This window comes from Trichechus manatus, unplaced genomic scaffold, assembly GCF_000243295.1.
Source record: "Trichechus manatus latirostris isolate Lorelei unplaced genomic scaffold, TriManLat1.0 scaffold00055, whole genome shotgun sequence".
In the NCBI taxonomy this organism is placed as follows: Eukaryota; Metazoa; Chordata; class Mammalia; order Sirenia; family Trichechidae; genus Trichechus; species Trichechus manatus.
This window is the reverse complement of record NW_004443991.1, coordinates 8,036,717-8,059,582: the sequence shown is the minus strand read 5'-3', so window position 1 is coordinate 8,059,582 and position 22,866 is coordinate 8,036,717. Positions and strand designations below refer to the sequence as shown.

The 22,866-nt window shown below is 34.4% G+C and overlaps 1 protein-coding gene across 1 annotated transcript in view; it reads left to right on the top strand.

Moving 5' to 3' along the window:
- The window catches only part of CBLB (Cbl proto-oncogene B), a 243,189-nt gene that overhangs the window by 135,797 nt on the left and 84,526 nt on the right, over positions 1–22,866 (top strand). Inside the window, exons 4-8 of the mRNA XM_004378154.2 lie at positions 4,245–4,401; positions 10,461–10,582; positions 14,419–14,556; positions 18,632–18,719; positions 21,559–21,690. Coding sequence (XP_004378211.1) covers positions 4,245–4,401; positions 10,461–10,582; positions 14,419–14,556; positions 18,632–18,719; positions 21,559–21,690 — 637 coding nt within the window. The remainder of the gene's footprint in view (positions 1–4,244; positions 4,402–10,460; positions 10,583–14,418; positions 14,557–18,631; positions 18,720–21,558; positions 21,691–22,866) is intronic.

Sequence of the window (22,866 nt, the reverse complement as noted above, 5' to 3'; positions counted from 1 at the left end):
TTGGTCTCTGTTGGTCCTGTATTCCATTCTTTGTGAATTGACAGTTACCTGTGATTTTCAGTGGATTTTAAATTAATTCAACCTGTAATTAAAGTGGCTTATAATTGTAAGTGGCAAATAAAAGAGAATAAAAGACTTCTGTGTTGATGAGAGTTTGAAGCTTAGTTCGGCCTTTAATATTTTCTTCCTTTTCTTCATTTTCCCCTTCCTTTTGGCCCTTTTATTTTCCTAGGTATCTATTAGCACACTGACATTTCTACAAAACCTGCCATTAATATTTTGTTTCTCTTGATCTCTAGGGGAAGAGGTAGTAGAAACCACCACTCTTGTCTTGTTGCTACAGTTTAATCAAAGGTGCAAATATTCAGGCTCTCCATTGTCCTTTCTCCCCATACATCTCAGGAAAGAATGTGATAGCAATTTGTAATTTTTCATGAAAAGTTCAGATCCTTATAATGGTTTTAGAAGAATCTGGTTTTTTTTTTGTTGGTTTTTCAGAACTCATTGTACTTATTTCTCTTCTTCACTCGTGAAAACACTCCCTACACACGAGCGCCACGCACACATCACCACACTCCCATTCTTAAACACCGTCTCTGAGGTGAGTGTTTCACTCAGCTGATCAGACTAGGGTTGTCTCTTACACATACTTCTGTATACACATTAACCAAATAATGGCCTTTCTTCTTAATAGCTCTTCCTACCCTTGATTGTGGTTCCAGTGAATGTCTGTTTGGAGCTTAGATTTATCAGAGGTGAACTGTGACGAAGTCTTACTTATACAAAACCCCTTGCCGTTGAGTCGATTCCAACTCATAGCGATCCTATAGGACGGAGTGGAATTGCCCAGGGTTTCCAGGGAGTGGCTGGTGGATTCAAATTGTCAACCATTTGGTTAGCAGCTGAGCTCTTAACCACTGTGCCACCAGGTCCGAGTATGTATACAAGTACCGTGGAAATGTAGATTGTCTCTTTGAAAATGGTTATTTGAAGTGGTATATCATAGTAAAATTTTAGACATCTGCACATTTTTCATAATTTGCTCTGGGAAATTATTGTTTGCCCAAAGGAGTTAAGATTTGTAAGCACCTTAAGTACTGATGAGGATAATCTTTATTATGGCAACAAATACTGAAATGTATATTTTGGAAGTGTATTTACTTCATATACTTTGTGCACAAAACAAATTCCCCTTAACTTTTTCATACAAAAGATAAAATATTCCATTCTTAAAACAGTAGTTCTTCAGTTATTTTATTTTAGTTTTTTATTTGAAACATCATGGTGCTTGTCCCTTTTCTGTGTTGAGTATTTGAAAACTTTAATTTGGAAATGAAGAATGTGCTTCTAAGGTACTACTTTAATGATAACTGTAATAAAGCTGGGCATGATTGCATGTTTACACTTCTCATCATAAATCAATAGCATTCTAATGTTATTAAAGGTTTCCCTTGTGCTTTTTAAAACAGTGGCATTTTGTTAACCTTAATCAGAGTCTGACGTGTTTTTCTTCTAAATGGCATCTGATGTGGTATATTTCTTCAGTTCTCTGTGGTTTCCTGTTTTTTTCATACACAGAGTTTTAAAAGCCTTTTGAGGTATCAAGCCTCAGTTTTTTTCTTTTAATGGTACATAAGACCTAAAATTCTTATGAATACAGCATGGTAAGTCTGCTTCACTGAGTGGCGTCAGTAGAGGGGTTTGGGGGGTGCAGACCAGCCGGGTGACACCGTCAGAGAGGGTGACGCCAAAATGACTGTCTGTAAAATTTCTATACAGTGTTTCAGCAGTATTTATTACTTTTTATAAAAATATCCTTGTAGTTGGTTTCAACAACAAAAACATTTTTCGTAAGCTGAGCTTACATGTATCAATATACCTACAAGGCTAAGACTCTATGCTAATTTACTTTTTGGACCTTATAAATGCGCTGCAGGTCAGAGTGGTCATTGTTACCCAAATATAATAATGGTTCGAATCACATGATTTCATCTGCACATGCTAAAAGCATGTGCTGTTATTTTCATTGCTTCTGGTGTTTTTATAGTCTCTGATTTTGTCAAATTTTCTGATGTTTTAGCTACAATATTGTGGTAATTAGTATTTGTGGACCTATATCAATAACTTTTTTTGAGAATGAAGTAGTAATTAAAGGAAAAGGAGTGATATATGGGAATTACAGTTTATAAGTAACATTAGTACAAAAAATGTTACTCAGGGTTCTGTATGATCTGGTATGGGCAGAGGTCCATGGGGGGAGTGACATTATGACTTAACCACATTGGATGGCACTAAACTAGTGATGCCACTGACCTCACCATTCATTTATTCCATTTCCCACAGTCCACTCCCCTACCCTCAAAATTCCTTCAGCCCTTACTGTGTATTGCATTAACCAGCAGTTCCTTATATACCGCCCCACATTCTTTAACCTTACGTCTTATTTCTCCCCCTAAAGTGTGTTCTTCAAGGACAGAGATGGTATTTTATATTTCCATAATTGTATTTCCCCGCAGTACGTTGCCTTAAACCAAAAAGCAAACTTACTGCTATCTAGTGAGTTCTGACTCATAAGGACACTGTAGGACAGAGTAGAACTGCCCCAAAGTGTTTCCAAGGAGCGGCTGGTAGATTCAAACTGCCGACCTTTTGGTTAGCAGCCAAGCTCTTAACCACTGTACCACCAGGACTCCGGTGGTTAAGAGATTGTCTGCTAACCAAAAGGTCGACAGCTCAAATCCACCAGCTGCGCCTTGGAAACCCTATGCAGCAATTCTGCTCTGTCCTGTAGTGTTGCTGTGAGTCAGAATCGACTTGACGGTAACGGGTTTGGTTTTACCTTGCTTTAGCAATTAATAAATGCAGTAGATCAGTGGGTCTCAGTGTATGATCCCCAGACCAACAATGTCAGTATCACCTGGGAACTTGTTAGAAATGTTAATTCTCAGGCCCCACCCTATTCCTAATGAATCAGAATATCTAGGGTTGGGTCTCACGAATGTGATAAAGTTTGGCAACCCTGCAATAGGTAACTATTGAAAGAATAGGAAATTTGTGTATTTATGGTGATGCTTCTCAGAGAGGATCAGCATAGGAGGGGCCAGGCAGGAAATCCATATACACTTAGTCCAGGAAGTCTGTATCTTTTATTTGTCAAGAGACACTGGTGAAGAAAATCCTAAGATTTACATATTTGCAGTCTTATAAGAGGAGGGTGGAGGGTGTGTATAGCTCTTATGCTGTCATTTTGTGAAAACACTAATAAAAAAACTACATATATACACACACACATACATACATACATTTATATTTATAGTAATTTTTTTCTCTGCCTATTCAGGAATTGGCAGTTAGCATCCTAAAAGCCAGAAGGTTAACTCAGAAATGAGTAATGAGTGTTTCCTGTTTTCCTGGTAGAGGCAAGGTGGCTGAATGTTGGAAACTGCTCAGGCAGGGGATAGGTTGAGAGAGAGATTTTTCTTCTGGATGGCTTTCTGTGTGGTTCGAAACTTTTGATCTATGGAAATGCATTATCTATTCAAAATTTTGATACGTGATATTTAATAAATTAATGACTAAATGTTGACTGTATTCCCATAAGATAGCCAGTGTGGTTATCTTCCTCTTTGCATTAATAGTGAAGATTAGATAACATGTGCCTTTCATCTATGCAGAAAACACTGGAGTGAAGGTGGAAATGTCTCGATAATTTTTCACCTTAACTATCTGGAAATGGTAGATACACATTACTCTTTTATGCAGTGAGTAAGCAATTTTTTCTGTTATGTGGACCCATCATTTTATAACTTTTTTCAGGAAATAAATGTTGTTGTTGTGTGCTATTGAGTAGATTCCGACTCATAGCAACCCCATGTGACAGAGTAGAACTGCCTCGTGGGGAGAATTTAACCTTGATTTTGGTTAACTAACCTTGTATACACAAATGAAGACTTTCTGACACACAGGGCTTTGACCTAATACCTTCTTTCTGATGTATTTCTAGAGATACCATGATAGCCAAGGGCTGTTTTCAGTGAAAAATTCGCTTAGATTTTTATCATATTGTAAGTGAAAAATAATCCAGTTAGCAGAAACCATTGCATGTGTTCTGAATTGTGAACAATATTCTCAACTATTTGCTTTTTAATACAATTGTAATTGTATTAATACTATGATTGACTTGTACTATTTGAATAGAAAGTATGTCTTAAATGACACTTAATTTCTTTTTTCTTTTTGTACAGAACTATTGTACCATGGAAAGTATTCAGACAGTGCCTTCATGAGGTCCATCAAATTAGCTCTGGCTTGGAAGCAATGGCTCTAAAATCAACAATTGATTTAACTTGCAATGATTACATTTCAGTTTTTGAATTTGATATTTTTACCAGGCTATTTCAGGTAAGTTTTGTATTGCTTAATGTGTCCATCCCCATTTCCCTCTCTCCCTCCCTCCCTCCCTTTTTCCATCCCTCCAGCCTCCTCCTCCTCGGCTGTGTCTTCCTCCTTTTTCTCCTCCCTTTCTTCTCCTCTCCACTCTCCACTCTTCTCCACTCCTCTTCTTCACTCCCCTCCCCTTCCTTCTTTGTCTCTCACACACATACGCACCTACAAAAGTAGTCAAATCCTTGGTAGTCTAATTTTAAAGCAAGCCGTTGGGAGTAAGTTTTCTGGCATTGCTGTAAGTTTAGAGTGAGTCATTTCGTTTAAGTTTGTCGTATCAGTGCTGTGAGTCTAGTAGTTGCTTGTCAGCTTAGAGGATTCATGCAAAGGAGCTTTATTTTAAACTCCGTATTTAGTTTCTCGATCCCTGGTGGCACAGTGTTTAAGTGTTAGGCTGCTAACAAAAGGATTGGAAGTTTGAACACACCAGCAACTCCACGGGAGAATCTGCTTCTGGAAAGATTACAGCCTTGGTAACCCTGGGAGGCAGTTCTGCTCTGTCCTGTGGGGTCACTGTAAGTCAGAATCAACTCGATAGCAACGGGGAGTTTCTCACTTTACTTTGTTGATGTTTTCAGCCTAGTAACTGATAGAATGCAGCATTTAAAGGATTGGTGGTGTGCAGTTACTAGAGTTGTATCCCATCTTCTCTTTTTGCCTTTCTCATTCATTAGGAGAAAAGGGAAGTAGAAAACAGCAATAGCAGACTATTCTGTATAGAATTGTATTGTGGTGGGTACTGTTTTAAAACCGCTTTTCTCATTCAATCATATGAACATGTTCCATGTCAGTAAATATTTTTCATCAATGTAATTTTCAATTTTCAGTTTCTATATAATATTCCATAAAAATAACATATCAGTCTTAATTTAACAAATCCCTCTTTTGGAAAACTTAGATTTTTTTTTCTGCTTCTCCCTTAATATAATCAACACTGAAATGAACATTCTTGCTCTGTTTATTGTTTTGTATTTTAATCATTGCTCCACGATTACCTCACTTAACTATTCAGAAGCAGGTATAATCATATGAGGTAAGGCAGATGCTATTATTTTGTTCTTTTACATGTTTTAATGGAATTGTCTTGATTTTGAAGACTTGAAATTTGAGTTTCGAGTTTGGCTGTGCCACAAAATTGTAATATAATCTATGGAATTTGATCAAATATTCACAGAATAAAAGATTCCTACTCAAAATTTCTAACTAATAATATAAATTATTGGCCGAGGTAAACTGAATAGAAAGCCAGGCTTATATTCTGACTTGACTTTTTATTATTTTAGTCTGAAGTAAGATTTATTCTACTTGAAACATGCTTTCAATAAATGTTAGAGTGTAATATTGGTTTTCATGTTTACCACATTGTAAGAATTTTTCTTCTCTGGTTTATAACTTTGCTTGGCACTAGTGTGCAAGGATTGGGGTGATTGATTTATTTAAGAAAACAACATTGCATGGGATTAACTTTTAATTTATGAAAGAACTCATTAACAGAAGGCAAATTAACTCTTGTCGAAAATACTTACAGGATACATTTTACTTTATTACAATTTCAAAATCATAATTCTACCTACACATCTAGGGCAAGAAATTATATACATTACTCTCCAGAATGTGAATTTTTGTGTTTTTTCAGATTTTATAGTTTCATGATTATCCCCTTGGTGTATATGTGCTGTCCGCTTACGCTTTTTCAATGAATTATGATACATTTTAGAAAAATAATTGTGTCACTTGAATACTGATCATTTTGTAATGGAATCTCTCCTTTTTATTAAAGGTTTTTGATACTTTTACTGAATAAATACTCCATTTATTTAACATGATTCAAAGATATTCTAAATGGTAGCTTTGCTACTCAACCTTGTGAAGGAAGAGGGCAAAAGTGATTTTCATACATGATACCTAACTGCTCATTTGAGGAAGAGCCTGTTTCTGGGGGAAGTCTGAATGCCTTTTTAGTGTGCATATTACATACTAGAATGCCTTAGAGTTATATATATATATTAAAGGTATGAGGATAACAATATGAATTAAAAGCTTATCTAATCTGCACACATTTGCTCATGAGCTGTTTCACTTTAACACAGTCCTTACTTCTCTAATAGTGCCCTTATTGCTCTAAGCTTGTGGACATTATTTATGTTCAGTAGAATGGAAGAGGAAAATGAGTTGAGCTACTATATAAAGTTTTTCATAACAAAAAATCACAATCTTGCCTGTGAACCAAAAAGTGCCTGTTGTTATTGTGTGCTGTCGAGTTGATTCTGACTCATAGGGACCCTATAGGACAAAGTAGAACTGCCCCATGGGGTTTCCAAGGAGCCAGCTGGTGGATTCCACCTGCCAGCCTTTTGGTTAGCAGCCTGAGCTCTTAACCACTTCACCAGCAGGGCTCCAAAAAGTGCCTAGTCACTTTTAAAACATGTTAATTACAAAAGTAGCTAAAAAAAAATACTAATGTCACTATATGTTTCTTAGATTCTTCCCTTCCATTGGTTTCTATACTCATTATTCAAATGCTTTGACTGTATTCTAATACATCTGCCTTGAGATACAATAAAATTGGTTTTACGTATAGAGAAGTAGATCTTTTAATTTTACACAATTAAAAAAAAATAACACCATTTCAAAAAAGTGAGTAACAATTTTCTTAAGGTATATCCAAGTATTCTGTATAAAAATATGCATTTTGTTAATATTGGAATTACCTGAACATATATTCTGTTGCAGCAATGATTTTGTTGATTAGTTGGCATTGACTTCTTCTAGTTCTGAAATATTTGAGGCTAGGATATTTTAACAGAGTTGGATCTGAAAGAGGATAAGGTATACTCTCAGAATTTGAAGTCTGGAATAGTGAAGCTGGCATAAGGATTTAAAGGAGTCAGCAGAGGCCAGGAGATAAAGTTGAGGATTGTTTAGGAACTGAAAAAAGTAAGAGCGCTGGATGCTTATTACCTTTCTTCTTGTCTTCCCTTATTCTGATATCTAGCCAGAACTTGAACAAATGCTGGGTAGTGATCAGAAGGATTTTGTAGTGGTTATCTTCCTCATTCTCTCTTCTTTCTCCGGCTCCATCACCTTCTCATTCTTCTCTCTAGGTAGTTCAGTGATGCTGGGATTGATTGGCAGGAACTAAAATCCTGGAATGGAAGCATTTGGAATTTACTTCTTTCTTCCGTCTCCCTGGGAATGCCGCTCCTTTTCTCCCCATTTTCCCCACTACTGGAGGAGACTGGGTTGTTGAGAAATGGACGGCTGTATTTGAGATGTGGCAGAATAAGGAAAGAATGATCTGAGAATGGAGTTTATTGCACCAGTGGAATAGGGAGAGAGAAAAAAAAGAGGGGGAAGGTTACTGATTGTAGCAAGGAAGGAGAGAGAGTTTCTGGGCAGACTAGCCAAGGCCTCCCTCTGCTATATAAGTTGTAAGTCAGTAAATGGCTATTCTTGAAAATAGTAGCATTTGGGAGAATGGATGCGTAAGTCTCCTTAATTCACTTCATTAATTTCTGTAGTCATGTAAGAATGTAAAAATAATTTTGTTCTGGTATGTGTGAAAGTATTTCTTTTAATCTGAAAACAAATTACAAAAATAATTTTGTTCCTGAAACACTTTGTTTTGCTTTTTTAAACCATGACTTGACAAAATAATTAAAACAAACAAAACATAACTACCACATGTTTCTGACTGTTTTGAGTGGGTTGCATTTACAAGAAAACTGTACACAGACTCTATTACATAAATATTTTTGTAGTAAGAAGCTGGCTTTCTGAGTGATGTACTAAGAAATGATTGCTAAATACTGTAGCTGTTGGCTCAAGGCTTCACTTGTATTTTTTTCACTTGTATTTTGATTTGTGTTTGGCTCTCTGCATTTTTAGAACATCTCTTCAGTTAATTTATATGGACTTTTATTGAAGTGATGCAAGTATTTGGTATTATTTTCCATCCTTGTCCTTTGTAGATGGGGGAGTAGATCAAAACAAAAACCAGTGCCTAAAATAGCATTTTCTCTCTCTCTCACTTTTTTCTTTTTTTCTTTTAAACATATGGTTGTATTCTTCCAGGTATTGTTTTATGCAGTTTTGAGACATGCCTTGAACAGAAAATTAAAAACCATTTTTATTTTATTTTTTCAAGCACATAGCCAGAGCCTCTCGTAATGGTGTTCCACGGAGATCTCTCCCACACCAGTAGATTTTTTTAGTATGATAGGGAAATACCCTGAAGATTTTTCCTGTTATGTCCAAGCTTTCTCTTCATGACTAAATCATTCTTTTCCTTGTTATCCTCATCCCAAGGGCTATATCCTTGAAGAATTCCGCCTCGTAAATTTGAAACTTGCTTAACAATAATAAGGAACAAGTCTCAAAACAAACAAAAGCACGATTCATATCTAGGATGACTATTTCAACTACTTTAATTTGGCAACTGAAAATGTCTTCTTTTTCTTTTATGGAGAAGATTTAATTAATAATTTGGCACATCGGATAGAGTATACTGCCAATTCCTTGGCTTTAATGTAGCTTCAGCCTTAAAAGTATTGCAGAGATGATTCATCCATACCCTCAAGCAAAATTGTCTGTCACCAACTTCCTTCTTCTCTTGCCTTGGCAACTGGAGGGATGGCTAGTGACATTGAGAGAATCTTAGACTGATACAAACCAATGCATTTCTGTAAAAGATTGCTACGTACCTTACTTTTAAACCCTAAACCTTTTCTAATTTTAATTGTCTAAGGATGAATCTACTGTGAGTACAATAGTGTGTTACCATGGGAAGAATACTCACCTAGGAGTCACGGCCTTTGAGACAAATCACTAGTTAGAGGATCTGTTTAATAACAGTTCTTGCTGCCTGATTACAGTGTATCTGATACTATGCATGGGTGCTGTTATCCCATTGGCGAGCAAGACAAGCATGTTCCTTGCCCTCATGGACCTTACGGTTAATGTGTAACCTTTGTCAGATCACTTAAGTTCTATTGTACAGTTTCTTGTTCTATAAAATGGGGAGCCTGATACTGATAATCATGATGATAATAATTGAGTTTACTGAATACCTACTATATGGCATTACTGTGTTAAGTGTTTTTCCTGTATTATTTCATTTAAGCCTCACAATAACCTTATGAAGTAGGAACTAATACTCATTTTCAGGGAAGAAAATTAAGATTAGAGGACAAATAACATGTCCATGATCATATAGTAACTAGTTGTTGACAGAATTCATATTTAAAGCAAATTCTCTTAGACAAGACACCCATATGTTTTATAGCCTTTTATTCATCCTTGCCTTCTTTCTTCCTTCTCTGTTCATTCAGCAAATATGGACTGAACAGCTATTAGCTTTAGGTGCCAGACTAGATGCTGAGGATACAGTTGTAAACCAAACAAACCCCTAGGGAGGTAAGAAATATGATGGGAGGTTGCAGTTTTAAATAGGGTGGTCATTGAAGAAGTGACATTTGAAGAGAGGAATCAGGTGGATATTTGGGGAACAATAATTCATGTGGAAGATCAACATATACAAAGGTTCTAAGGTGGGAGAGAGCTTTCCCATCAAGCCAGCGGCAAAGAGGCCAGAAGAAAGGGTGAGAGCTGTAAGCAGAGGGGGTCAGAGATGAAACTGGGGAGCCAAACTCTGTAGTCCTTCCAGGCTTTGGCTTTTACTCAGAGTTAGAGGATTTTGCACAGAAGAGTGATGTGATTTATGTTTCAAAATGATCACAAATGCTCTTTTGAGAATAGACTCAGTTGAGAAGAGATTCTCTGATTTTTCTTCTGTTCTCCGTAAATGTATGTTCTACCTAATCATGTTTCTCCAAAAAAGAATAAGCTGTTAAATGTGTGCTATTAGATGACAGAAGTTGACCTAATCCACATAAGCTTATTAAACTTTAATAGTATCCAAGAGAGTTTTGCAAGTGTGTTAGATGATGGATTGATATGTAATAAATAGGTAGTTGCTGTTCTCTGGCTAATTCCTTTTCATTTATTTATATTTTCAGCCTTGGGGTTCTATTTTACGGAATTGGAATTTCTTAGCTGTGACGCATCCAGGCTACATGGCATTTCTCACGTATGATGAAGTCAAAGCACGGTTGCAGAAATACAGCACCAAACCCGGAAGGTGAGTCTTTGCAGCAGTAATACCACGTCGTATACCTAAGGATGAAAAATCCTCCGTGGTCATTCCTCAGTGAATCAGTAACAGCCCTGGGGGAAAATAATGCTCATAAACCAAAATGCTGCCTCTTAATGGAGTCCTTTAATTTGATCCAATGTGTTTATTCCTAAACTAATTGTTCATAAAGTGAAAGGGAATGTGGTACTATCATTGTTTGAGAAACTTAGAGATCCATTAATCGTCTGACTTCCTAAATGGGGTAGGGCATTAACATATTGACTGTTTTTATGACACCCATGTTTGTGTATAAAATCATAAAGATAGATTTGAATACTTACTTGAATATGATGCTAAAGACGAATCAGTTTTGTGTTCATTCCTTTAAGGTATCTTTCAAGACATATGCAGTTTGACTCTGATAAACATACTTAAGTTCATGATACAGCTCAGTGTTAAAATCCTAACCAGTTTCATGTCTTTGCAGTCTTCTTCCATAATACCTCATGCTTCTTTACAGCCTCAGAATTTATGTTTTATTTCTAGACAGTGAAACTGAGCAAGGCTCAGAGAAGCTGACTGTTTGGTCAACCTGTTTGGCTTTTGACAAGGAATTATACCTCATTAATAGCAAATATGGGACCAGAAAATATGTCTTTTCTCTGGTTTGGTGTATTTCCCCATATATCCCTTCTAGAAATGTATTAGGCACACAGTGGGCATTTTTGCTATGGGACCTGCACACTATGGCATGCAGTGTGCTGGGTATAGCAGTAATGACAGTGGAGACCTACCCTTTGAGTGTTCACATTTTAGTCAGAGGCCATTCCAGTGTCTGTTAGTGCACTGGTTTTTATACAGGGGTGATTTCATTTTAGGAATGGATTTGATAACTTAAAAGTCTTCCTTGTTTGTAACCTCATTTTTTTAAAACTTGTAGTGCATATGGGGTTTGTTCTTTAATAATCTTTTTAAGTTGATTCCTTTTTTCCCCTACTGCAGTGAACATTTCTATCTTTGTTTTACTTTATTTCTTTTCTTTAAAGAATTATGTGTTGCGTTAAAAAAGAGGCAGTGGGTACTGAAAACGGTTCTACTCCCCTTGAAGTCTTTTGTTTAGATTAAGGAGAGTTGATTCTCATTGTGACCATTAGAGCTGGTCATATATTTTACATGTTAACAGTGGCTTAGACAAACCATTTTGTTATTCCAGTTTCTCTCATTACCTTTTTTTTGCGTATTTATTTTTTTTATTGTATTTTAGATGAGGGTTTACAGAGCAAATTAATTTCTCGATTTTTGCATAATTTTTACTCTCTTGATTGGCATCATATCAAGTATCTTCTTGTTCCTGGAATATGATTGAAAGATGTGATGTGATTGGAATTATGGAGCGATACAAATTTAACGTGAGAGTTTTGGGGAAATTATTTTGTTTGATCTGCTAAATGTAAACTAAAGCCGTTTATGTGATATTTTCTCTTTGGCTTTATGGTAAAGAAGATAGTCTGGCCTATTCTGTACTTATTTAGGTTCTTTAGCTTGTGCTTCATTGGGATCCAACTGACAAAATCATTAGTTGCCTGATGAAGTTATATTTGGGAATTGGAGTGAAATATTCATTGAATAACTTTTAGTCTTACCAAGTAGCCTTGAACTGTCAACTGCCCTCCAAACATAAATTTATCTGATTAAGATAAGCATGTAACTTAAGAGACCAGGGTGCTAAAATTAAAGCAAAAATTTACTTCATGACGGTGGTGGTGGGGGTGTTAGCTACTAACAAAAAAGGCTCAGCCTCAAATGATGAAAAAGTGTCATGCAAGTGAAACCGAATTGGAGAAAAGTGTATGAGAGGAAGAAATGGCTCTAAAAAACCATATTATGGTTCTCGCTGATCTCTGTTAATTGCTTGAACCTTCTCTGTAAGCGTCAGTTTTAGAAACACCATCTTAAAACAGATAAGGGCATTGGTTAAAAACTGAGCAACTTCACAAATATGCTTTTGTGATTCTTAATATATGAATAAACCTAGAATTACTTTTAAAACTACTGTAATGCAGATTTGTGATTATTTTCTCCATTTTAATAGCATGCTCTTGAAGTCTTGCTGAAATCAGTAGTGCACACACGTCTTGAAGATTTCTATTTGACATTTGACTTTTTATGTGAAAAGAATTTTATCATATTAATTTCTTATGTAGTAGTTTAAAAGTGATCTTCCCAATTATAATTTATTTCAACTTTCTTTTATTTTTGGTACTTTACAACCATAAGTCTGTGTAGAATTATTTTATCTGATTTGGATTAAGAATGCCAGCAGTTGACAGAATGATACCGTATTTTCAGGCTAACTAGATGAATATGTTTTTAGACTTCTTAGAAAAGCCCTTTACAAAGGTTCTGTAACTTACACAAGCTCTTAAAATTAAGAAAATCACTTCTCCCTTTCTTTAAAGACCGAATTTTCTTGAAAGACAAAATCATATTACACTATTAAATATGCAAGTTAATTAGATCCAAAGACTATATAGCTATTATATACGGGATATTGTCTTGTAAAATTAGTTTTACAGTATACTTGATTCATCAGTTACTAATGTATGTTAAGAGATATTATATCTGCCACATACATACAGCAGCTAAAATAAACATTGGTTGTTGGCAAGTTGATTCCAACTCATGACAACCCCATGTGTGTCAGAGTAGAACTGTACTCCATAGTGTTTCAGTGGCTGGTTTTTTGGAAGTAGATCCCCAGCCCTGTCTTTGGAGGTGCTTCTGGGTGGAGTCGAAACACCACCAACCTTTCTGTTAGCACTGAGCACATTAATCATTTTGATTTACCCAGGTATACTCAGGGACAGCAGCTAGAGTACCAAAATTTAGCCAGTTGATTAAGTTGACCTACTTTTGGTCCACTTGATGGGTTATGAAATTCAGATATGGATTAACCAGTTGATTAAGTTGACCTACTTTTGGTCTGCTTAATAGGTTATGAAATTCAAATATGGACATCATGATGACAAGTTTGAGTGCAGTACACTTAAGTAAAGAGAAATGTCTAAAATGAAGTAAGTAATAGATAGCTGAAGAATAAATAAACGATAATGCTGAATTTAAAGCCAAGTCAGTGTCTTTTGTTATTTGGGATTAATTTTAAGGGAATTGTCTTATATTTGATTATATTTTTGAACTGTTTTAACTTTCTAAAGCTGATACTGAACTTCACATGGTTAAATGGCATCCATGAACATATCTAGTTTGCCTTCTCATTAATGTGATTCACCTCTTTTGAGCTTCTGTTTAAAGATGGGTGGCTGGAATGCTTGAAAGAAAGAATATTATTTTTAAACAAGCTATTTAACAATTAAATAACACATCATTTTAATATTAAAATTGCAAGTCAGCATATTGAATTCCATAGTGGAAACTGGCTCAATTTCTGTCTGAGGTGGACAAATTAAATTTTTACTTACTTGTTTTATTTTTACTTGACTGTTTCCAAAAATGATTTATGTCAGAGCGAATTCATCCACTAGCGCTTTCATATACAGCACTCTTGATGGGGATGGCAATAAATCACCTTATAGCTTACAATTGCAATTTTTTATTCACATTACCCTAGAGTAATTTAAAAAAGTATATTATGAGTGCTTCTTTTACAGATAGATACTTGGAGTACAGTGGTGTTAAATAAATTAAAAACACAGAAATTTATCTCAGGTCTTCTAAAGGATTGTTTTTTTTCTTTCCTTTGCTCAAAAAAATCCTGAATAAATTGTTTAGCAGTTAGCATACGTTTTGAATGTGATTACACATCATTTTCTCATGTTTTTCAGCTACATATTTCGGTTAAGCTGCACTCGATTGGGACAGTGGGCCATTGGCTATGTGACGGGGGATGGCAACATCTTACAGACCATACCTCATAACAAGCCCTTATTTCAAGCTCTGATTGACGGCAGCAGAGAAGGATTGTAAGTATGAGAAATGTGAGAGTCAGAGTGCTTATTGCTCACAAATTGGAAAAATCGAGAATGCTTAGTGAAACTGATGATCTGGCTGTTTGTTTTTTTATTTCAACACTAAGAAATGGATGTTCCTGTTTTCATTATTTATTAAAATAGGCATTTTAAAGTAACCTAATTATTTGAATCTAGCTGTGTGTTATAGCAAGTAAATTTCAGCATCAAATTACAACATGAGTTAATGTTTTTTGTAGGAAAATGGGACTTAAAAGTAGTTTGAAAATAAACGTAAAACTATGTATATATTGTTGTGTGCTCTCGAGAGCCTATTTTGACTCAAAGCGACCCTATATGACAGAGTAGAACTGTACCATAGGATTTTCTAGGCTATAATCATTAGGAGATCACCAGGTCTTTTCTCCCACAGAGCTACTGGGTGGGTTCAAACCACTCAGTGCTTAACCGTTGCATTACCAGGGCTCATTATGTATATATTATTATTGTTGTGTGCCATGAAGTTGACTTTGACTTGTAGCAACCCTAGAGGACAAAGTAAAACTGCCTCATAGGGTTTCCTATGTTATAATCTTTACAGCAGCAGATCTCCACGTCTTTTCTCCCGAGGAGTGGCTGGTGGGTCTGAACTGCCAACCTTTCGGTTAGCAGCTGAGCGCTTAACTATTGCACCACCACAGCTCCTTATATATATATTGAGAGGTAATTATTTCAGGTAGTTGACTTCTCTTGCCTTGTATACCCCACAAATTGCTAGTTTTACTTTTTGTTTTGGTTGGTTGTGCTAGATGTTCTTCTTCTCATCCTTTCTTTATTCACATCTTTATTGCTTTTCGCTTTGTATCCTCTTTTATTAACACGAATAAGAAATTGATAATCCAAATTTATATAGCAATGGCTATGTTTAGTTTATCTGCTGTTTTTTTAAAACTTAAATACAAGTAAGTCCCTCTGCTTTGTTTCTCAGATTTATGACTTTTTTGCCACACACACAGTTTGGACCAAGTGATAGGCCCCTTCATAGTAAATATATCAGGTCCTTCTCATTCATTTTCATAGTGTACAGTTTCCTCCATCCTTTTTTGGTATTTTAGCACCACTTCATGCTGCCTTCCTCTGCCCTTGCCTTGCTGGGTCACTCAAGGACATAGTGAGATCCAGCTTGCTGCATTGTGGATTGTGATAGGAATCTAGGAAGAGAAGGCTCACTGGAGTTAGAAAAGAGCAAATGATTTAAGCTTTTCCTTTTACAAAGTAATTGTAAAAAAAACACATATATGTAATGGTGGAATTTATGTGCAGAAAAACAACTCATTTTTTTTTTCTTCAATCTATGAGCTGTCAAGATACAGTTACATATGAGGTATATGGCAAGCTGTAGTACCAGATGTGTTTCTTTTCTTTTTTAATTTTCATAAATTTGCTGTTCTCAGTTATTTATTTCTTACCTCTGGTGTATCAGAGATTCATATCTGTAGCTTACGATTCGTCACTATTACAGGCTTTTTATTTTTAGAAGAAAATGTACTTTAAAGTTTTAATTCATTAATAAGAGGGTATGAGTGGACAAACCTGTAGATGGAGTATTGTGATATAGTGTGTTTGTATTGTTATAATACCTTTAATCTGTTTTTCAAAGTGAGTCAAAGTAACAAGTTACAATATTGTAATCTGTAGAGTCTAGTTTATGAACTCCTTTGCAGATTAACTCCTTTGGAAGTTAACTGTAATATTTACAAACACACACACATAAGTCTTCAGAGGGACTTGGCTAGTTAAATTTAAACTTTAGAGATAGAGTAGATTAAAATCGATTTTATTATATTAAATAAACATTCTTAAGATCAGTGACATGATATCATCTGGCACAGCTGTTATAAAAAACACACACAAAAACCCACTGTCCTCGAGTCGATTCTGACTCATAGTGACCCTGTAGGACTGGGAAGAGCTGCCCCATAGGATTTCCAAGGCTGTAAATCTTTTTGGAAGCAGGCTACCACATCTTTCTCCTGCAGAACAGCTATTATCAGGGTCAGCTATTCTTTTAGTTAATACAGTATTTTATGACCTAAGTGTTAAAAAAGGTTTATTTTGATAACTAATCAATATATTTACTCCTTCACTGCCATTGAAGGATGGTCATCAGCAGCATCCTTTTATATGAGGACAGTAATTGTGGAATTGGCTTCTTGTAGGTTAAATAGAACCTTTTAACTTTTCCTCTAGCAATCTTATTATCATTAATATAATCTTTAATTTTTAATTTTTCTTGATTTTTCACATATTTTTGAAATGTGATATATTGAGAAAGACAGATGGCAAAATGTTTTTGAAAAAGTTTACGTAAGATTTTTTTGAATCCCTAGAATTTAATATGATATTTATAGATATATATGTATCTATATATTTACCATCATGCATGGTAAGGTAGAGGGTCAGTGAAGAAGAGAAAGACCCTCAGCAAGATGGATTGACACGGTGGCTGCAACAATGGACTGAAGCATAACAATGATTGTGAGGATGGCGCAGGACCAGGCAGTGTTTTGTTCTGTTTTACATAGGGTCGCTATGAGTTGGAACCTACTCGATGGCACTTAACAACAACAACAGTATATTTAATGGAGCCCTGGTGACACAGTGGTTAAGAGCTTGGCTGCTTACCAAAAGGTTGGCAGTTCGAAATCCACCAGCCACTCCTTGGAAACTCTAGGGGGCAGTTCTACCCTGTCCTATAGGCTCGCTGTGAGTTGGAATTGACTTGATAGAAATGGATTTAAAAAATTTTTTATTTAATAATATGTAGAGAATATATCTGTATATTGTAATATATCAGATGTATTTTCAAATGGCCATTTTAGGATATAGAAAGAAAGTTACTTATCAGCTTTTGCTCCTCATTTAATATGTTTAGAAATTTGCTGCCCCCCACCATAATGACACACTAAATTTGTTTCATAGTCAGATATAATCAGCTCCTTTTCCTAAGTGTTAAAAAAGAAAAACATTATCTCACTTACCTGTCCCTAACCATATGAGAATTGTCTGTCCTATACATTCATTTTTCTGGTTTCCCTGGGTAAATTTTAAGACTTACTTCTTTGGAATTTACTAAAGTGTAGACTCTTCATTTAAGGATAGATATTTTTGTTATTTCACAGATTAACTTTAGTATACTTTTATCTTTGAAAATATTTACCTCCCTAATATTATATTCTTAATTTTTCACTTACGCCACATAGATTAGAAAAGTATTAAAAAGAAGTAAACAGAATTTAATGATTTGGAAAAAATCTAACCTTAATATTGCCATTTATTTTTTATTTAATAACACATTAGTTTTTCATTTCTAAAAATAATTTATGAGTAAGGGGTAGAACTGATTTTTAATACAGCAAGATGGCATTATTACTGTAACTTTTATTTCAGACTGCAGTTCTCTATTATAATGGAACTTACGTTTCTAGGTTCTTTGTTTCTAGCTTGATTTGAAGTAAATGGAACATGAAATTATATAATTTTTTCTATTTTTTCTTTAAACGGTGTGTTGGGCTGAGTGGAGAGGAGTCAGAAGAATGAATTGGGAAGCTGGAGAACAGGAACACCACAAGGTGTTAGAATTATTTTGGCAGGAAAATTGTAGTTTTAATTCTGTTTTTCTCTCCATGTGATGTTAAAGGTGGTATAAAATGATGCAGATAACATTAACCATGCTTCAAGTGACAGACATAATACTTGCAAATACACATATATTCAAAGTAGTTTTGAAATAGTACATAAGTGACTACTGAAGTAAACGTTTAACTTACCTAAAGGATACATATTAAAGGTATTTAATTGAAAATGATTTCTTAGATGCTGAGCTCATATTTATTATGCGTTTCTCATAGGAAAATGATTTCTAGATTCCAGATATTCTAAAGATTAACTTGTAATATTACGTGAATGGTTAGAGAAGTTACAGCTTGAATGAAAAGTAAACATCAGACTGTTTGAAAATAGATTATATAACCTTAAATGCAATGAAAAAGGTTTATATTTCTAATAATGTTTATGTTTCAAAATTCAGCTATCTTTATCCTGACGGGAGGAGTTATAATCCTGATTTAACTGGATTATGTGAACCTACACCCCATGATCATATAAAAGTTACACAGGTAAGCACAGTTTCTGGAAAACTATCATAAATAACTATGTATAATGCTTCCAAAGTAAATTAATATTCTCTACTTATACTGTGGTTAAAATCATGCACATATATTTAATGCAAAATATATTTAAGGAATTATAAGCATATTTGAAAAGAAATTATGTTATTTTTTCTATTTTTGGAGCACAGTTTCTGCTGTTATTACTCTTATAATAATGGCATTTAAATGGCAGAGATGGGTAGATAAATAAATAGGTAGATAGAACAGCCTTATGTTTAGAAAACTACAAAAAAAGATTAGAATAACTTTATGCAATAGCTTTTAAAAGAGTCAAATAGGTAATTGAAACTTATTAAAGGTAATAATTACTTTTTTTATAAGTCCATTATTGGCAACCTTATAGGTTATGAGTGAGAGTGTAACTTGGTAGAGCATTTCTTGAGGGCAGTATGTCAGTAATTATCAAAATCTTTAATGAGTACATCATTTGACTCAATATTCCACGTGTAAAAAAACGTCTGTACACCAAGGCATTCACTGTAGGCATTTTTCATAATGGTGAAAAATTGCAGAATACCAAAATGTTCAATAATAGGTTAAGCAAACCATGCTATACTCACACTATGTTATAGTATGAAAATATTAAAAGGAATGAGGTAGCTCTCTACGTACTTACGAAGTTTTGTATTTTGTTATGTAAACAAGTTTCATTTGTGTAAAACTCCATTATGTAACATTCCCTTTTGTAAATGTTCTATCATGTAAGTTCTGTGTTTATAAGTAAACGGGAAATTACCTATATATGAACATAGGAATGTATTTAAAAAAAAAATAAAAAACACCAAACTGCTAACAGTGTTAACTCCTCTGGGGAAGCGTAACAGGGTGAGAAGGAAGAGAGAACTCTAATATATTTCATTTTACATACTATCTAATTTTAAAATCCTTTATAATTTAGATATATTCATGCTTTGTATAATAAATAATAAAAATCCAAGAAAAACATAGGAGTTATAAATTTTGGGGAAGACTGTAGATAATGATTTACTTCATTTCTGGATCTCCAGATTTTAGTCCTTATAGTCATGATACTATTTTGTGAAACACACTTGCCTACATTTATATTTACTGTTTATAGACAGATTTTAATTTAATATATAACTGCCATTTTTTAAAATTAGGTACTGATTCTGTATTTTCTAATATCTGTAAAAGGTCACCCACTAGAGATAGTTCCTCTTTATAAAGCCATTAAAAAAAAAAATCAAACTTTAGAGTTCTGTAATTCCTAGTACATATTCATATGATTTATCGTTTAGGTTGCATTGAGTGCTGCATCTATGATGTTAGTTTATTGTAATTTTTTTTTATAATTGCAGATGGGCCCTTTGGGTGGTCATAACCATTATTTTTATTCATGGACTACAACAATTTATAATTTATTTTTGATTAATTTCTTTTCTATCTTGATCCATTCATTCTTTACGTTTTCCTTGATTACTTTAAAAAATATTTATATGCATATGTATACACACACACACACATATCATGGTGGACAGAATGTTTGTATGTGTTTGTGCATACATGCATATTTTTGTTGTTTTTTCCATCAGAAATTTAAGATATTTTTGTAGGTTAGGGAATAAATCTTGTCACTTATTTATCCTACCCAGTGTTAGATACATTGTAGATTCTTACTGGACCACAGCATTGCTTTATTTCCACTAATTTTGACTTCTTAATTCATTTAATTTTTATCCCTATTAACCAACACTTTTCATACTTTCTTTACATTTACTAATGTATACCTTCTTTGTGATATAGATCTTTTTAATAACTGAACACTGAGATAGATTTTTACTACTCCAAAGCATTCTAAGCTAATAATCCTAGTGAAACAAGAGAATAGAAGTTTAATAAGAACACTTTGTTGCTTAAGGGATTATAACCCTTATCTCAACAGTGTTAGGTGTACATTTTAGTAGAGTACACATTTTAGAGCCAGAGACCTAGTTGAGAATTTGGGGAAAACAACTAAAACTTAATAAGACTCTGTTTTTAATTAAATGTATCTGTTGTGTTGTGGAGATTATATGAAATAGTAAGTGTGCATTACATACCTAGCATGCACGAAGGACTTAGCAAATGTTACTTTTCTTACATTCCAGAATTTCTAAAAATAAGTAAAATTTTGTGTTCCCTCAGAATCATAATTTATTTTTATATACTTCGACATAAAAGTAAATGAACATATGGATTTTACAAACTAATTGAAGTTATTTATATTGTTATTTGAAACCGTGAGTTTTGTCTTTTGGATGTCTGTAGCTGTTAGAAACAGTTCCCTTTCTAAAGGAATAGTATGAAACACTAAATAATCTGAAGCTTTAAAAACCCAAAACCAAACCCACTGCCGTGGAGTAGATTCTGTCATAGCAACCTTATAGGACAGAGTAGAACTACCCCATAGGGTTCTCAAGGCTGTAAATCTTTACAGAAGCAGATGCCACATCTTTCTTCCACAGAGTGGCTGGTGGGTTCACCCTGCTGACCTTTCAGGTAGCAGTGGAGTGCTTAACCACTGTGCAACCAGGGCTCCCTTGCAGCATTAAAGAACCTTATAAAATTTGTAATAAAAGTGCAAACCTTTTTAAAAAACTGATTTTTTGTAGACCAAATTGTGATCTATCAGTTCAAAACAAACCTTAAAGTTAAAATATTCTTGACAAGATTAAGTGTGAAGTATATTTACTGTAAGTCATTGTATTTGAGAAAATTCAGTATCAATGATCATGTTAGAAATACATAAATACATTAATATTGTTTTTTTTCCCCCAAATTCCAGGAACAATATGAGTTATATTGTGAAATGGGCTCCACTTTTCAGCTTTGTAAAATCTGTGCAGAGAATGACAAAGATGTCAAGATTGAGCCTTGTGGGCATTTGATGTGCACCTCTTGCCTTACAGCATGGCAGGTAAAATTGTGGTTTCATTAACAGCATGGATATCTTCGTGCTATTCCGTATTCATATTTCTCTTTTCAGTTTTCCTCATCATATTGTTGAGGAAGTGATACTGATGGGCTCTTTATTTGAAATGATTGTTAAAAAATCTGAAGTGTTTGTATTTCCTTTACTTATGTAATTTGATTTGTTTACTGTGTTTTATATATTTGTATATTTTTATATATTTGTATATTTATATTATTTATATATTATATATTTGTATATTTATATATTTGTTTCATTTGCACGTTTACCTTAATTTTATGATATTAACCGTAAGTATAGGGTCACTATGAGTCAGAATTGACTTGATGCAATGGGTTTGGTTTTATTTTTACTTTTATAGCAGTATTGATTTCCGCATGTCATCATAGATACTATCAGCCAAATTTCTGTGATTTATAGTAGGTCAGATTCTGTTTATAGTAGCTGAGATTCTGAAGCATTGTAAAGCCTAGTACTGTATTTTTATGCAAATAACGTACTCCTTCTACATTTGTTTGCCAGTGGAGCTCTCCACCCTAGAGGTATTTTCGTAAGTGCTGCTATGCCAATTTTTTTTTTACATATTGTAAAAAATTAGCATAGCACATTTACGAAAATACCTCAAGGGCAGAGGGCTCTGTTGGCTAGCAAACGTAGAAGGTTCGTATTATTTGCATAAAATAAGGTAAATAAATCTTATATTGGTGTTTCCAACCAACCTTCTTTTCCCTTCAGAAGGCATGGCTCCTGCCTCACATCTGTCTCTAAAAAAACCCAAAAAACAAACCTGTTGCCATCGAGTCGACACAACTCTAGTGACCCTATAGGACAGAGTAGAACTGCCCCCATGAGTTGCTCTCTGAGGCTAAAATAAGAATCACTCAGGAAAAGTCTCTAAAATAGTTACAGTTCCCTGAGAAACAGACAGTACGTTTTAAAATTTACAGAAGCAGAATATAAGGCCAACTGCTTTCCTTCTGCAGGCAGACATTCAATAAATATAAATTAATTTAATGTTTTATAATAAGACCTAGAGGATAACTGATTACCCCAAGGGCTTTCTTATATTTCTTATATCTATAACAAAGATTGGAGATTTAAAAATAGATCTTTGGACAGATTTCCAGTTTTGGGTATTTGGAGTTTTTTTTTTTTTTAAAT